Source organism: Cynocephalus volans, chromosome 15 (genome assembly GCF_027409185.1).
Source record: "Cynocephalus volans isolate mCynVol1 chromosome 15, mCynVol1.pri, whole genome shotgun sequence".
NCBI classification, from domain to species: domain Eukaryota; kingdom Metazoa; phylum Chordata; class Mammalia; order Dermoptera; family Cynocephalidae; genus Cynocephalus; species Cynocephalus volans.
In genome coordinates this window covers 4,684,990-4,702,192 of record NC_084474.1, presented here as the reverse complement: position 1 = coordinate 4,702,192, position 17,203 = coordinate 4,684,990, and the positions used below count along the sequence as shown (strand labels likewise).

Genomic DNA, 17,203 nt, shown 5'->3' with positions numbered 1-17,203 from the left:
CTAATATTTGTGATCCCATAGTGTGGAACCTGACAGGTCTGCCCAAAACTGGTAGCTGACATTAGTAGCAGTAGCAGGGGTTGGCAGTGAAAATGGAAAGGAATTTGGGGGAAAAAAAGGAAGAAAAAAATAACTGTTGGCGAAGATGTGGAGAAGTCAGAACTCTTGTGCACACTGGTGGGAATCTAAAGTGGTGTTAACTGTTATGAAAAACAGTACGAAGGTTCCTCAAAAAATCAAAACCAATTACTGTATGATCCAACAATCCTACCTCTGGGTGTATATGCAGAGGAATTGAAAGCAGAGTCTCCAAGAGGTATTTGCAGACCCATGTGGCTGCATTACTCGCAATAGCCAAGAGGTGGGAGCAACCCATATGCCCATCAGCAGCTGCAGGAATAAACAAAGTGAGGCCCGTACACACAGTGGAATACTACTGAGCCTTAAAAAGGAAGGAAATTCCGGCACATGCTACAGCGTGGGTGAACCTTGAGGACATTATGCTGAGTGAAATAAGCCAGTCACAAAGGATAAATGTATGCTTCCACTTACGTGAGGTGTCTAAAGTAGTCAAGTTCACAGAACCAGGAAGCAGGATGGTGGTTGCCATGGTCGGCCACAGGGGCCAGGGAGAAGCTGTTTAATGAATGCGGAGTTTCCGACTTGCAAGAGGAAAAAGTTCTGAAAATCTCTTTCACAACAATGTAAATATACTTAACACTACTGAACTGTACACTTAAAAATGGTTAAGATGGTAAATTTTTGTTATGCTTTTTACCACAGTAAAAAAAAAAAGTCATTTTTATAAACACTAGACTGTATATGTAAGGCACAACTACAGTAAGATGGCCTGTTCTCGAGACCGAGGGGTCACTGTGTATTGTGCACAGTGCTATTTTTGTATGTGTAATTAATCTTCCTTTTTTTCCAGTAATGCCATTGGTCCCCTTGTGGCTTTGTGGCTGATTTATGAACAAGGTGGAGTAATGCAAGAGGCAGCCACTCCTGTCTGGCTGCTGTTTTACGGAGGAGTTGGAATTTGTACAGGTCTCTGGGTTTGGGGGAGAAGAGTGATCCAGACCATGGGGAAAGACCTCACTCCAATCACACCATCCAGGTGAGCCAGTGGGTGTCAGTGGGTTGATAGGGTGTGTCACTGAGGCCGTCGCAGAGCCCAGCTGTCATGGCTGTGGCCCCGACTCAGCTCCTGCCCCACCCACTCTTAGCAAGGCCACTGCAGCCTTCGGCAGAGGCTCAAGGGACCCCTTCCTGCTTTCACTTGCCACCTCCTCCCTCCTCACTGCACTCCCCTGCCCCCAGCCATAGTGGCACCAAGATGAGGGATAGGAGCATGAGAGAAGGAAGGAGAAGCTGAAGCCACGCAGGATGGGAGAGAAAGAGGAAGCCGCCCTGCAGCCCCCAGCCCGCTCCCGCTGCTGGTCTCACCAGGGAGAGGTCCAGAGCACGGGTGGGGAGGGAGCAGGAAGCAGACTGCTCCGGGGCCCAGGGCATGGGGCCTGCCTTTCTCCAAAGCTCTCCGGCCACACCAGCTCCACCTGCCATCCTTCAGGGGTTACCTTGTATATCCTTCCTCCAACTCAGCCAGATGGAGGCAGCCCCTGCCATCCTAGGCAGGCTCTGGAGGCTTTGTACCTGGTCACCCTGTTGTATGTAGCCTTTAGACACATTAGGGGTTAGATCACAGAGCTACGGGAGAACTTTCAGATACAACTAACATTTGGAACCACCTGTTTATTGTAGGATATCATTCCTCTCTTTTTAAAACATATTGATGCTTTCATTTTCCTTTTATTTCTAATTTTAAGTTTTCCCCCTTGATATTCTTTTTTTTTTTTTTTTTTGTCTTTTTGTGACCGGTAAGGGGATCACAACCCTTGGCTTAGTGTCTCCCGCACCGTGCTCAGCCAGTGAGTGCACCGGCCATTCCTATATAGGATCCGAACCCGCTGCGCTCCCAAGCACTACACTCTCCTGAGTGCTCCACGGGGCCGGCCCCTTGATATTCATTTTAATAAAATATTTTTTTAGTAGACTAATTTGGAGAAAAATTAGTAATCTGAGAAAAAATGCACTTTTTGGTAATAATTACTCATTTTTAAAAGGAGAGCTTAGTTTTTCCTATGCCACTTTAGAAACAACTAATTTATCATCTTACTGCACAGCATGAATTTCTGACCCAGTTACTACACACTTTTTTGAAAACCTATCAGAAAAACAAGGCTATCTGGGGTTGTAAACAGATCCCACGAAGTCTTAGTATGAGTGTGCCCTTGAGTCTCAGGTTCTGTCACTGTTGATCTGGCCCATCAGCAGTCCACAGTCGAACCAGAGAATGCTCTAGCGAGACCGGGGCTCTGCGCAGGGCCAGGAGGCTGCGGAGCACGCCTGACACTGTCTTCCTGTGCTCGCTCCCACAGCGGCTTCACCATCGAGCTGGCCTCAGCATTCACAGTGGTGGTCGCCTCCAACATCGGGCTCCCGGTCAGCACCACGCACTGCAAGGTAGGCCCTCGCCAGGCTGCTGGCATCGGCCCAGAGTCACCAGGCCACGCTGACAAAAGCTGGCAGCGCTTTGTATGCAGCTGTTTGTGGAAAAAAAGCGTCTCAAGGCTTGCCGGGTCTGCTGGGACATTGCTAGATGTGGGCACTCGCTTCTCTTGGGCCATGGCTCTTGAGCTTCTCTGCTGCCCGGCAGTGATACCTTCTGTTGTCCAGACTTCGCTTTTTGGCTCAGAGCACAAGGGCGACCCCCTTGACTGGTGCTTCATGCTCTCCCTCTGTCCTGTCATTGTCCACAGTGGGGTTTGCACTGAAGTTGTGTGTGCGCTTCCGTGCTCATAGGCTCATGGGGGCACGACACTTGGTTCCCACGGAGTTGACAGTAAACAGAAATCATCCCAGTGGAATTGTAAGACATGGTTGTTTCAGATTTTTTTTCCTTATATGATGTTCAAAGTGCCTATATTACCTTACAGTAAATTCCAAGTTAGGGGTAATTCCTAGTAGGGATTGGTGTCAGGCACTGTTAACTCAGAGCCATACAAGAGAGAAGTCCCTGTCACAGTGATGGAACACTGGAGCTGTGCGGAGCCTTGCAGATTAAAGAGGAGGAAATAGGCTCCAGGAGCTCCGGGCAGTTAACGAAGTTCAGCCCGCTCTGCTAACCCAGCTCTGGCCGGGAGCTGGAGATAATTCTAAAATATCTTCAATGGGCCTCCTGTATGCAAAAATACTCACCAACTTCCACAAAGCAAAAGCCACTTCCAGACTTTTCCTAGGTTCATTCATGTGTATCATTCAAGAATAACTCATTTGTACCTGCTCTGTGTGAAACACTATTCTGGGCACCAGAAGGAATATGATAGCCATTAAGACAGACACGGCCGTGTACATTTACCCATGATTTTAAAATTCCAACCAGTGTGTTTATAAACAAATGCCAACCAAATGTGACTAGCTTAGTGCTTCGGGTAGTAAGGTCAGGTGGCATTTATGAGCATATTGTAAGTGGGCCAACTGCGTGTTTAAGACAGAGTTTGGACTCTGGCATGAAGAATGAACCTCATTGGAAAGCAGCTTTTTATCTTTTGTTTTTAACTTTTTTGCTACAATATATAGAAAAACTCAGTTTCCACAAATTTTCATTATAAAAGTCACTGCCACTTACCGAGGGTATACAGAATGCCAGGCACTGTGCTCCATGCTTTATACATGCACAGTATGTCATTTAATCCCCACAACCACACTGGGAAATTGGAACTGTTATTCCCAATTCACAGATGAGAAAACTGAGGCTTCCAGAGTTAGGTCACTTTGCCAAGATCATGCAATTAGCATATGGCAGAATCTTGATTCAGATCCTCACCGCATGCTCTCTCTCTCTTATTGTAGTCATAATAGTCATAACCATGGTAACCAACCACAACTAAGATGTGGGGAGCAGGTGTCTACTGGGCACTGTTCTGAGAGCACTATGCATATTAACTCATTTAATCTTCTCAAGTAACTTTGAGGTGAGTTCTGGTGTATATAGTGAGAAAATGGAGACACAGCAAGGTTAAATGACATCCCCAAAATGACAGCTGGGGAGTGGGCAGACCGAGGCGCTCTGCAGCTCTGCCCGTTGGGTGCAGGGAGCAAGGCAGGAGACAGTGCCGTACACTCCCACCACTTACTGTTAGCTTCTAACTTAGATTTTCTAAAAATTACCACAGAAGCACATGTTCATGGAAATATTTCAAACAGTACAAAACCGTATGCAATGAAAAGTGACCACCCTCCTCCCTGCCCAACCTCGTTTCAGCTCACCAGTGTATGCAAGAGCACAGAAGAGAGGTATGCCATTAAATATATTCTTTTCCAAGGAAATAGGCTTTTAATATTTCTGTGGGCTTAGGGTTTTGACTCCTTTTAAATAAATGTTACACTGTCTTTTTACTGATTAACCCTACACTGAAGTGAGCCTAGTGAAGGCAACTTCTTTTCACACCTGTTGAAAGATCTCTTGCAGTCAGCATGTTTGGTTTTTCTAGGTTGCTGTTACTTACTTACCTAACTGCGTTACCATCTAATCTATACTACTGCATAAAGTGTTAGAACTAACAATAATAATTTTGCTAATAACACCAAACTCTAGAATACAACTTATAGAAACAGGTGAAAAGTATAAAATGCCTATAAGAAAACCTAAATTCTTAAATTTTATCTTTAAATGTTATTTCCCCTCCTACCAGCCAGCTGCCAAAAAACCAAAATGTTATTTCCTCAATATTTATATTTATAATGTAGTAAGGAGATGTTACTAAGGATTTATGTCCAGTTTATACAGGACTTTGTGAATAAATGTATGTTATAATTGTCCTAAAATATCTATACAAATCGTATGATAAGTTTTATTTCCTTAGAGCTGATAAGTTTTAGGATCCTTATTGTCACTTAAAACAAGTCTCCTTCACATGGGACTACAGTGGGATGTCATTTATAAAGTAGACAAAACAGAGCTCAGCTTGGATTCTAACCTATTTTGTTCGCTGTCATTGATCATGGACTTCGGGACAGAATCCTGGCTCTAGGAAGCTCATAGCACAGTAAGAGATAAACAACTCTCATCAGAGTCCAAAGAATAGAGGTCACAGTCACCATCATCCCGCAACACTTGTTCTCTTACGTTACACATTTTCTCTTCTGCACAGTGCCAGCTTGCAGAGGCGGGGTGAAATATGAGCGCCACAGGATGGTGTTAAGGATGGGCCCTGTGGGGGTGAAACCATGAATCTGGAAACATTCAAAGAGTATTGATGTCCACATAAAATTATAACTGAATTGCATCAGATTTTCAGAAATAACTATCCTGTGTTTCATTTTTAAGTTTCTTGCTTAACGCCATCCAATAGAAGTTAGGCAAAATTGGGAACTTGGCAGGAAAAAAGATCAAAAGTATTGTTTAAAATGAGCTTTTGAATTTATCTGGGTAGATTTCATTTATTCATGCTTCCTTCTAAGTGTACATAGCTAAGCATATAGTTTAAATTTTGTTATATCCTATTTAAAACATTTATAAAACCCCATAATATTATGTGATACAAATGTTAGCTAAATACGTAATTTGGAAAAGAATAATTAGAAAATAATATTATCACATTTTATTCCAGAAGGCATATATAAGACAATCTGCTTTGATGGTGAATTTTGCTCTCTATTTCAGTTTTATATATTTTTGTATTTCAGAGGGCTCAGTTCCTTAGATATTTTCCTGGGATAATTCCTGTGATTAAGGTCAAAAGCCTTAATTTAAAAAGTAAAAACTAGTCTTGAAAATAAAAGTATCCTCAGATGTATGTTTCAGTAATTTGTTAATTGCTCTTCCCTTCTGTGAACCTAAATGAGCTTTAGTCTTTAGTCTATGAACTCTACTGAATATGCTCATTTGTAAGTTCTTTACACATGATCTTAGCCAGAAGGCCGAGAAGCAATCATTTGTAAGCTCTTTAATAGGAATTCGGACTGGCATTATCCAAAATGGTTTTTGCGGATTTTTTTTGAGGCTGGTGGGTACAGGGATCTGAACCTTTGACCTTGGTTAGACCTCACCACGCTCTAACCAACTGAGCTAACCAGCCAGCCCTATCCAAAATCTTTTAATTCCATATTGGGGTTGATTGAGATTATTCTCTTTTGAGAATTATCCACATTGTCAATCTCTATTGATGACACCAATGATTACCCAACAAGCCTTTGGATTTAGAACAGCATATAGGAAATACTACTGATTTTTTAATTTAGAATTATAATTTATTTAATTTCTTTTCTTTAAAAAAATTTTTTTTTTTTTTTTTTTTTGTCTTTTTCATGACCAGCACTCAGCCAGTGAGTGCACCGGCCATTCCTACATAGGATCCGAACCCGCGGCGGGAGCATTGCTGCGCTCCCAGCGCCACACTCTCCTGAGGGCGCCACGGGCTCGGCCCTAAAAAAATTTTTTTTTAATTGACATTGTGATTGTACATACAAGGGTACTTTAAAAAGCTTATGGAAAGATTCATATTGTCTTTTAATTCTATTTTTCTACAAACTTTTTGAAGGAACCTTTTATTTATGGGGTAGAGTTATATTTCAATACATGTGTACAATGTGTGATGGTCAAATCAAGGTAATTAGCATATTTCATCACTGCAAAAATACAACATTTCTTTGTGATGAAAGCTTGCTCCTCTCTTCTCTCACTGTATGTTCCATTTGAGAACATACAATAAATTATCGTTAATTATAGTCTTCTAGCACTACTGTATACCACTAGAACTTATCTTTCCTATCTATCTGAAATTCTGTACTCTTTAACTAACCTCTCCTTATCTCCCTTTCTCCTCTTCCCAGCCTCTAGTAACCACAATTCTACTCTCTACTTCTATAAGCTCAACTTTTTTATCTCCTACATGAGTGAGAACATGCAGTATTTATCTTTCTGTGCCTGACTTATTTCACTTAACATAATGTCTTCAGGTTCATCCATGTTGCTGCAAATGACAGGATTTCATTCTTTTTTGTGGCTAAGTAGTAGTCTCTTGTTTATATATACCACATTTCTATATCCATTCATGTGTTGATGAACACCTAGGTTGATTCTGTATCTTGGCTATTGTGAATAGTGCTGCAGTAAACATGGGGGTTCAGATATCTTTTTAGTATGCCAATTTACTTTCCTTTGGATAAATACCCAGCAGTGGGATTGTTGGATCGTATTTTTAGGTGTTTTTTTAAAGGAACCTTTGTTTTCCATAAAGGCTGTTCTAATTTGCATTCCCACCAACAGCGTGTAAGAGTTCCCTTTTCTCTGCATCCTCACCGACATTTATTTTTTGTCTTTTTCATAATCACCACTATAACTGGGGTGAGATGATATTTCATTGTGGTTCTGATTTGCATTTCCCTGATGATTACTGATGTTGAGCATTTTTTCATATACTTGTTGGCCATGTGTATGTCTTCTTTTGAGAAATGTCTGTTCAGGTCATTTGCCCATTTTTTAATCAGACTGCTTTTTTGCTGTTAAGGTGATTAAGTTCTTTGTATATTTTGGATATTCTTTGTCAGATGAATAGTTTGCAAATACTTTTTCTCATTCTACTAGTTTGCCTCTTAACTGTTGATTGTTTCCTTTGGTATGCAGAAGCTTTTTAGTTTGATGTGATCCCATGTGTCTATTTTTACTTTTGTTGCCTGTGCTTTAGAAGTCTTCTTCGTAAAATTTTTTCCCAGACCAATGTTTTGGAGCCATTTCCCTATGTTTTCTTCTAATAGTTTTATAGTTTTAGGTCTTACATTTAAGTCTTTAATCCATTTTGAGTTGGTTTTGGTATATGGTGAGGGATAGAGGTCTAATTTATTTTTTCTGCATATGGATATCCAGTTTTCCCAGCAGCATTTATTGAAGAGCCTGTCCTTTTCTCAATGCATGTTCTTGGCACCTTTGTCAAAATTCAGTTGGTGTAGATACATGGATTTATTTCTGGGTTCTCTATTTCATACCATTAGTCTGTATTTCTGTTTCATATTAATACAATACTGTTTTAATTACTATAGCTTTGTAGTATATTTTGAAGTCAAGTATTGTAATACAGCTTTGTTCTTTCTGCTCAGGATTGTTTTGGCTATTCAGGATCTTTTGTGGTTCTATATGAATTTTAGGATTGTTTTTTCTGTTTCTGTGAAAAATGTCATTGGTATTTTGATGGGGATTGTATTGACTCTGTAGATTGCTTTGGGTAGTATGGTCATTTTGACAATATTAATTCTTCCAACCCAAGAGCATGGAATGTCTCTCCATTTTTCTGTGTCATCTGTAATTTCTTTCATCAGTGTTTTGTAATTTTCATTTGCAGAGATCCTGTGTTAAATTTATTCCTAGGTATTTTATTTTTTTGGTAGCTTATCTAATTTAATTTCTAATTCTTGCTGTCTTGTTCCCCTACTCATTAATTTTATTGAGTTTAGTACCTGATGAGGCCTTAAGCTGGAAACACATTCAAGTTATTAAAAGGGAAGTTAGAACACAACAAAGAATACCATTTTATATCAAAAAATCGCATAATCAGTAGTCAACACATAATAATCTGGATCTTGTGTGAATCAGATAACATATAACAACTAAATACATAAAGCAGGGCTGGCTGATTAGCTTAGTTGGTTAGACTGTGGTGTTGATAACACCAAGGTCCAGAGTTTGATCCCTGTACTAGCCAGCCATCTAAATAAATAAATAAATAAATACGTAAAGCAAAGCTGTTAGAACTCAGAAAGTAGTAAGTCTAAGCAAATGAAGTAGAGAAAAAGTATTTAGGAGATATAAACTATTTGAAGAATATATTTAGAGAAGTATAATTCATAAGTATGTATCAAATTTATATACCCTACTGTTCATATGCCTTCTTGTCAGTTTGTAAAAATTAATCATAAATTCAGAAGACCATGATAAAAATCTATAAAAATTTAAAAACAGAAGTTGTGCTAACCACAATCTCTAATCACAGTGAAATTAAACTAGAAATTAATTATATGTTGAAATAAGAAGGTATCCCCTTGGACATTTTCTAATGCTGTTTTAACCAATTGAATCAAGGAGTTTAAAAAAAAAAAGATAGCCTTGTTAGAAAATAATAGAAACTAAATGAGTATGTGTGTCTGTGTGTGGATACACGTAGCAAAATCTGTGGTATAAACCAAAGCTATGCTAAGATGAAAATTCATATCTTTAAGTGGTTTAACTGATCAAAGGGAAAATAAAATAACCAAATATTCAAATTAGGATTTTATAAAAACTCCACCAAGAACAATAAAAATGCTGAGGAAACAGTAAGAAGGATATAAGAAGTGTAAAAGCAAAATAAATTAAGAAACAAAAAAGTAAAGGACAATGTTTAATAATAAAATAATATAAAATTACATCAAGAAAAAGAAGGGAGAGAAATTAAGTTAGAAAGGAGAAAGGATTTATAACAACGGACATGGAAGGGAATTTTCTTAATTATAAGAGAAACCACACAGCTGTATACTAAGGATTTGAAAATCTCTGTGAAATGAATTATTTTCTGCAAAAATATACATGACAAAGAAATACTGACATAAAAAAATTTTTAAAGTAGAAAATCTGACCAGAGCAATAGGACAAAATTAAGGGAGTTTTCCAAAAACAATCATTCCCAACCTGAAAAAGCAAAAAGGAGGGGGGCACTGCTGACTCTGATTCTAAGTGAATTCATTTAATCTTCTCATTTTGACAAAACATAATTCTCACATTATATAAACTTTTCCACAACGTTGGAGGAAACTAACTTTAAACTCTCCAATTTGTTCTATAATGCATACACTGAATAACCCTAATACCAAAACCTAACTTAAAATATCACAAAAAATAAAAACAATATTTACATATGACTACTGATATACAACTTTAAGTAAGACACTAATAAATGATATCAATTCAGCAGGCCCAGACTGATCTTCTGGATGACGAGAAGGTGGGCTCTGTGAGCGGCAGGCAGCAGCGTCCCACCCTGCCAGTGCCTGCTGAGGGCCCGGCCTGCACGGGGCTCAGCAGATGGTGTGGAGGGAATCCCGGGACGGGTGTAAGGGAATCTGCAATATAATGTGCCTTAGCAGTCCATTCTGTTGAGCTATAAGCCAAAAAGACATTTGGTAATACTCAGTATTTTTAAAACACCACTAGAGTTCAGTGAAGTCCAAGATAAAAAATAAAAAAATCTAGAGCTTTCTTATTTGTCAGCAATAGCCAGGTAGAATGTAATAGGGGAAAAGAAAAAAAAAAAAAAAAATCTCCATAATTGCAGCAAAAATAAAAGGTATTTCAAACTAATCCTAATAAGAAAAGTGAGTGATGTCTACGGAAAGGCACAAAACTTTGTTCGTTGGTATAAAAGAATGCCTGAATATGACACATACTGTGTGACTGGATGGAAAAACCACATTATGTAAAGATGTCAGTTCTCTCCAAATATAATCCCAACAGAATTTTTCTTGGAACTTTACAAAATGTGACTAAAGTTATTTTGGTAGAACAAATTATCAAGAATATAAAATGATCAAAAAAGAAAGGTGATGAGGTGGGACTAACCTCCCCTAATACGTAGCATGTTATAAGGAAACGTAAGTTAAAGGTGGGCACTGAGAAGGGGAGCGGGGCAGGCGGCGGTGGTGAAAAAATTCTGGAGATGGGTGGTGGTGATGGTTGCAAAACAACGTGAATGTACTTAATGCCACTAAATTGTACACTTAAAAGTGGCTAAAATGGTAAATTTTATGTCATATATTTACCATAATAGTAAAAAAAAAAGTAGATACTTGTACAAAAACAGAGCAGATAGCCAAGAGATGGGACCTGTTATATGAGTTTGTATTTTGAAGAAGGGAAAATTTAACCAGTAAGTGATGTTGAATAGCTGGCTGTAAATCTGGAAAAACAAAATTAGACCCGCTCTCAAAATACATGAACATCAATCTGATGGCTTCAATAGTATTTTCCAAATATTCTAAAATTAGAATAAAATAGAATATTATTTCAGAATATTTAGAATAAAATAGAATTAAATATTAAATGTCCAAGCTAAGGATAAACCACAGAAGAAAAGTGTAGCTTATTTTATTGCATGAAATTAGAAACTTGAAAGTGAAACAGCAAAATACAAGATTGAGAAAATAATTGTATTAAGTGTCACACAGTTAATATTGTTATTCAATAAAGACCACACATAAGTAAATGAGGAAACATTAGATTGCAGTATGTAAATGGGCAAAATACACAAAGAGACTATTTCTGTACGTAAAAACTATAGGGAGTGAAATTGGGTAAATACATAAAGTTCAGCTTTAGTCACAGTTAAAGATATGCAGATGAAAGCAACAGTGTCGTACTTTTTGTTGATTGATTAGCAAAAAAGAATAACTTGTTATAGTGCGCTGAAATTCACAGATTATGGGTGACACTGTACATTCACAACTGTTGCTAAAGCTATTTGGGAGAGGAAAGCGTTCTTCCTCAAAGTAGAACTCCATGTGATAAACGGGGAGGCCATTATAATAAAGATCTCATTGCTAGATCTTTAGCAGAAAGGGAGAGAGAGGTTTGATAGAAGCAGGATATTTTAATTGTATTAAAATGTCTCTTCACAGATTGGCAAAATGTTAAAAATTGGTGAGTTTGGGTAAAGCATGTATGAGAGTTCCTGCAACTTTTCTCTAAGTTTAAAATTATTTCAAGATATATTTTAAATGCCCCCGTTAATAATCTATTTCAGGGAGTCTTATTTTTTAAAGCTTAAATATAAACTGTATGAATGAATATATTAATAATGGAACTATTTCTAAATCGGAAAAATTGGAAGCAAATTGGAAATAGGTAAATTAAGGTACATCCACCTAAAAGGTGTACCATTTTACATGATAATCTGAAAGGCTGTGCAGCACTATAAGAAGATGCTTGTAACATACATTCTTTTAAAGAAAGGAAATAGTAGTGTACCCTATTATTTACAAATAACGGTATACTTATAAAAAATATTAGAATGGAATATATAAATGTGATAATAGTGAGGTTCTGATTAATTTTCCAGCCCTCCTGTTACACAGCCTTACTGTAATATTATATTACTTTTAAGCTTTTAAGAATAGTTTTAAGAAAGGAAGAGGGTATAGATAACTTGGCACTCTAAGGTAGTGCAGAATCACTGCAAGTGCACGGAAAGGAGAAGCGCTGTAGACAATGCATAACAGGAAGCATAGAATCTCAGAAGCTACCGTTGCTGCATTTGGTCTTTCTGGGGACCAGCAGAACCTTGCTAATCCTCATGCACTAGAAAAATTTGATTGTCTGGCATGTTCTAGGAACGGCTAAGCAGGACTAACACGTTTATACAGGACACTGATTACAGCCAACGAATTTAAATAAAATAGTCATTTGATGACCTCTCATGTGGGTGGTTAGTTGTCTTCCTGGAGACGTACGATTGCTGGTTAATCAAGGTTTGGGTTGACAAAATGTCATATTAACTACCTTTAAGTATGCTGCTGGGTTTTTTTTGTTTTTTTTTTTTTGGTGTTCCATTTTGCTTCTGTATAAAATTTAATTTTTCTATGGTTAGACCTCTGCTGCTTTAAATCACCTTTCCTATTTAAAACCTCATTGGCCACTGCTAGTTCTAAAGTTTTTGCAGATCAAAGGAACAAAGCATATCCTATGGAGATCTTCAAAATCCAGCTGGCATGTGACGAGCGCACCCTGTTCTCTCACCCCACCGCTGAGCTCCACTGTCTCTGCAGGCCTCGGACGTGCTCTCGTTTTATCCTCTGTAGAATGAGTGCATGGGACTAGATCTCAAAGGTCTTCTCCAGCTTCAACATTTGATGATTCTGTTATTTTAAGAGAAGGAGTCATTACTGCCATTGCACTATGTAGTTAACGCAACAAGGACTTCATAGATCCTTTGTAGAGTACAGACTAGAAAACACTCAGTTGTGCTGAACTTCCACGCAGCAGAGCAGAATGTAGGTGGAAAAGTGCATCAGAACCAAATATTGAATAGAATAATCATAAAACCAATTATATCTAAAATCTAAACTATCTTGAAAGCTTTAACAAACTTAGGGGAAAGAATTGGTCTGTTGATAATGAAGCTTATTTCTGAGATTAGCCTATTTACATTGGTTGAATGTAGATTTTGTGTCTCACCTTAAATATGTGGGCTTCTATTTTTACTTTAAAATGTTTGTGCTCCTACAGGTGGGCTCTGTGGTGGCTGTGGGCTGGATCCGCTCCCGGAAGGCCGTGGACTGGCGCCTCTTCCGGAACATCTTTGTGGCCTGGTTTGTGACCGTGCCTGTGGCTGGCTTGTTCAGTGCTGCTGTCATGGCTCTTCTCATGTACGGGATCCTTCCATATGTGTGATTTGTCATCTTCCCACGGTAGACAACGAAAGGGAGAGTCTGGTGTGGGTGTGTGTGTGGGCGTCATACGTCCACATACCACACACCCCCAGCCACACACGACTGTCTCTCACTGGCTCTCCGGCCCTTCCAGATGGTTCCTGCCACACCACTCACCCAGACTAGAGATTCACCTTCCAGAGCTAACTTAACTACTGTACATAATAATGTTTTAAACTGGTGTCGTGGTGACATAATGTGGTACACTTATATAAAATATATACTGTATACATAGAATTGGTAGCATTATTGCAAGCATATTCAAAATGGGAGTGGAGGAAATTGCCTAGGACTAAATACTCAGTAAATTTTGTACGTAATGATTTCAGTGGCATATTTTAAGAACCTTTTAAAGGAAAGCGTAGATTGGAAAATGACTTTTTTCCAAGTGATACTTTTCCCTGTTACTATACTGTAAGATAAGTGGGATACAGGATCTATAATGGTACAGTCTAGAGAAGATGTGTGTAGGTAGCGTGCTACTGAGCAATACTGGACAGGAGTTCACAAGTGCTTTTCCTGAAGAATCTGTTCATATACTGTATACTGACCATTGTGTAATACATCATCATTGCTTTTGTAAATACTTAAAATTATAATTTTTTAATGGTGTGCTTCCTTACACTTTTTTGATCAGAGAATTTTGGTAAGTACCAAAGAAGCAGGGAGATAGTTTGCCAGTGTTATATTTTCATATTGTCTGTCTCCCCTTCTCATTAGTCCCTCCCAGTAACCTGGGGTGTGGGGAGACTGGTGTGTCCTGCCCTGGGCAGTGCGTATGGTCAAGGCACCAGCCACCCATCGTGTGCCTGCCACACTTGGGGCTCCCCACCCCACCAGCAGCACCAACCCCACTGCCACCACCTACCAGATACTGGCCAAGCCTGCAGTGGCCTTCCACTGTCAGCAGCACAGAGTACAGGTGTAAGGACAAGTGGTCAAGTCCAGTTCACATCTTCGTCCTCATTCTGCCCTGCAGCCTGAAGAGTGGGATTCTTGTCTCAAACGTTGAAGCAAATGAGGCTTTTTATGTGCTTTAGAAATTTGGGGAGTGGGGGTCGGGGGGCTAAAGTATTAGAAAGTACACTGGATTTGAGAATTTCTTCGAGGCCTTTACTAAACTGAACATCCTGATGCTGGTCTGTAACCCCATTGGGTTCTCTTTTTTGATAGCAGGAGGGAGGAAGTCTGACTGTCAGCCTGAGATTATGGAAATGCTGCTAAATTTTTTATATTGACAAACATTTTCTTGGTACTTCATTGTGATTTTTCATTAATCAACCATATTAAATTTATAATAAAAATGCCCCTCAAAAGTTTGCCTGTAAAGTCTTTTTTTTAAACATCTACAAATATTTTTGTTTCCACAAAAATAAAAGCTATATAAGTTACTTGTATTTTTCAAATACCTTTCGGGTTTTTTTCCCCCTTAATTAATTTACTATTACATGTTTGTGCAGAAAATACACCTGAACAAGCAAAGGAAGAATGACTCACACACCCCAGCATTCGGAAACCCCCGCATTCACGCACGCACGCACGCACGCACGGATCTGTCAGTCCCTGCATCGGGACTTCTGTTAAGGGCAGTGTCACACTTCCATGCTGAGACTCTCTCTCCACTCTGAAATTAGCCAGGCTTTGGAGGGTGGAGTAGGCAATTTAGATGTTCAGGGTTAAGGACCTAGCAGGAAAGTGCAAATCCTACCTAGTTTGCTTCTTGGCTCAAGCAGCCAATCAATAATAAATAACTGCTTGGAGCTTCAGAGGGAAACTCCTTAATCCTCTGCTGCAGGCACGCGCTTCATTTCCTTTAGGAGCTAGGAAAGTAAGAGATGAGGAAAACTGGCCAGGTGTAAAAAAAATCATCTCCACAGAGAAATCTGTCCTCTCGCCTTTTGGCTCTCTGAGCAGCACCATGGCGGTTGGCAAGAACAGGCACCTTACAAGAGGCGGCAAAAAGGGAGCCAAGAAGAAAGTGGTTGATCCATTTTCTAAGAAAGAGTGGTATGATGTGAAAGCGCCTGCTATGTTCAATAAAAGAAATATTGTAAAGACACTAGTCACCAGGACTCAAGGAACCAGAACTGCACCTGATGGCCTCAAAGGTCGTGTGTTTGAAGTGAGCCTTGCCGATCTGTAGAATGATGAAGTTGCATTTACAAAATTCAAGCTAATCACTGAGGATGTTTAGGGCAAAAACTGCCTAACTTCCATGGCATGGATCTTACTCATGACAAAACGTGTTCCATGGTCAAAAAACCATGATTGAAGCTCACATTGATGTCAAGACTACCGATGGTTATTTGCTTTGTCTGTTCTGTGTTGGTTTTACTAAAAAGCACAACAATCATAGAAGACTTTTTATTCTCAGCACCAACAGATCTGCCAAATCTGGAAAAAGATGATGGAAATCATGACCCGAGAGGTGCAGACCAGTTACTTAAAAGAAGTGGTCAATAAATTGATTCCAGACAGCATTGGAAAAGACATAGAAAAGTCTCGCCAGTCTATTTATCATCTTCATGATGTCTTCGTTAGAAAAGTAAAAATGCTGGGCCAGCCCGTGGCTCACTCGGGAGAGTGCAGTGCTGATAACACCAAGGCCCCGGGTTCGGATCCCATATACGGATGGCCGGTTCGCTCACTGGCTGAGCGTGGTGCTGACAACACCAAGTCAAGGGTTAAGATCCCCTTACCGGTCATCTTTTAAAGAAAAAAAAAAAAAAGAAAAGTAAAAATGCTGAAGCCCAGGTTTGAACTGGGAAAACTCCCGGAGCTTCATGGTGAAGGGAGTAGTTCTGGAAAAGCTACTGGGGATGAAACAGGTGCTAAAGTTGAACGAGGTGATGGATCCGAACTACCAGTCCAAGAATCTGTTTAAAATTCAGACTTTTAATATAGTGACAAATTTAAAAAATCCCATTTAAAAAAAAAATCTATCCAGTTTTTGAAATAGCACCTTAAGCCTTTCATTTCCCCACTTTTGATAAAGATTCCAGGACAAGTTAAATTTCCTCCTAAATTTATTGATAAGTAATAGCACAACACTGCAAGCAGACATTGTGCAGTCCCTTCTGCTGGATTCAGGCCAGTTTGCAAGCCCCACCCTGGGAGAAGAGCTACATCTCTGAGTCCTGGCCCAGCCCTGAGCAGATAGGCTGGCAGAGCCAGCGTCTGAGGAAGTGAGTGGGGACAAGGGTCACACCCAGCACCTCACCAGCAGGATTCTGAGGGTGGCCTTGCCCGCTGCACCCTCCCCCATCCTCTCTTATTTAACAGATGGCCAGTTGGCAAGCTGACCTCCCCCGCCCCCACCACCGGAAAGAAAACATCTTCTCCTTTGTGGATCCCTCCCCCTAAAATTAGGCCCCTGGCTCCCACTGCACAGCAAGGGCACCCGTGGCTCCTGTGGCTGAGGGGGACTGTCAGGCCAAGGGCTGGGGAAGAAGAATGTCCCAGTTAGCCAAGCGATGATGGCAGGTTGGTCTGCTCAGGCCAAGCATGGAGTCCTTTCCAAGGGGGAAGGGATGCTGGTGGAAGGCTCTCCTGTCCTGGGCCACCAGCTCACAATTCTACCCTCAGAGTCTCCTTTTTCTCTAATAATGCAGTCTTCAAGGCAGCTCACAATCCCTGGCATCTTACTGTGATTTTGTTCAGCAGATCACTCTACCAGCACGGGAGTGCCCTG

The 17,203-nt window shown here is 39.8% G+C and overlaps 1 protein-coding gene and 1 pseudogene across 5 annotated transcripts in view; both read left to right on the top strand.

The window, feature by feature from the left end:
- SLC20A2 (solute carrier family 20 member 2) overlaps positions 1-14,831 on the top strand; it is a 90,807-nt gene extending 75,976 nt beyond the window's left edge. For all 5 annotated transcript variants that reach the window (XM_063079876.1, XM_063079875.1, XM_063079878.1 and 2 more), the window contains 3 exons: positions 932-1,117; positions 2,439-2,523; positions 13,310-14,831. In XM_063079876.1, coding sequence (XP_062935946.1) covers positions 932-1,117; positions 2,439-2,523; positions 13,310-13,474 — 436 coding nt within the window. In that variant the 3' untranslated portion in view covers positions 13,475-14,831. The remainder of the gene's footprint in view (positions 1-931; positions 1,118-2,438; positions 2,524-13,309) is intronic.
- A 599-nt stretch (positions 14,832-15,430) lies between these two features.
- Positions 15,431-16,407, top strand: LOC134364104 (small ribosomal subunit protein eS1-like; annotated as a pseudogene).
- Positions 16,408-17,203: the final 796 nt, after the last annotated feature.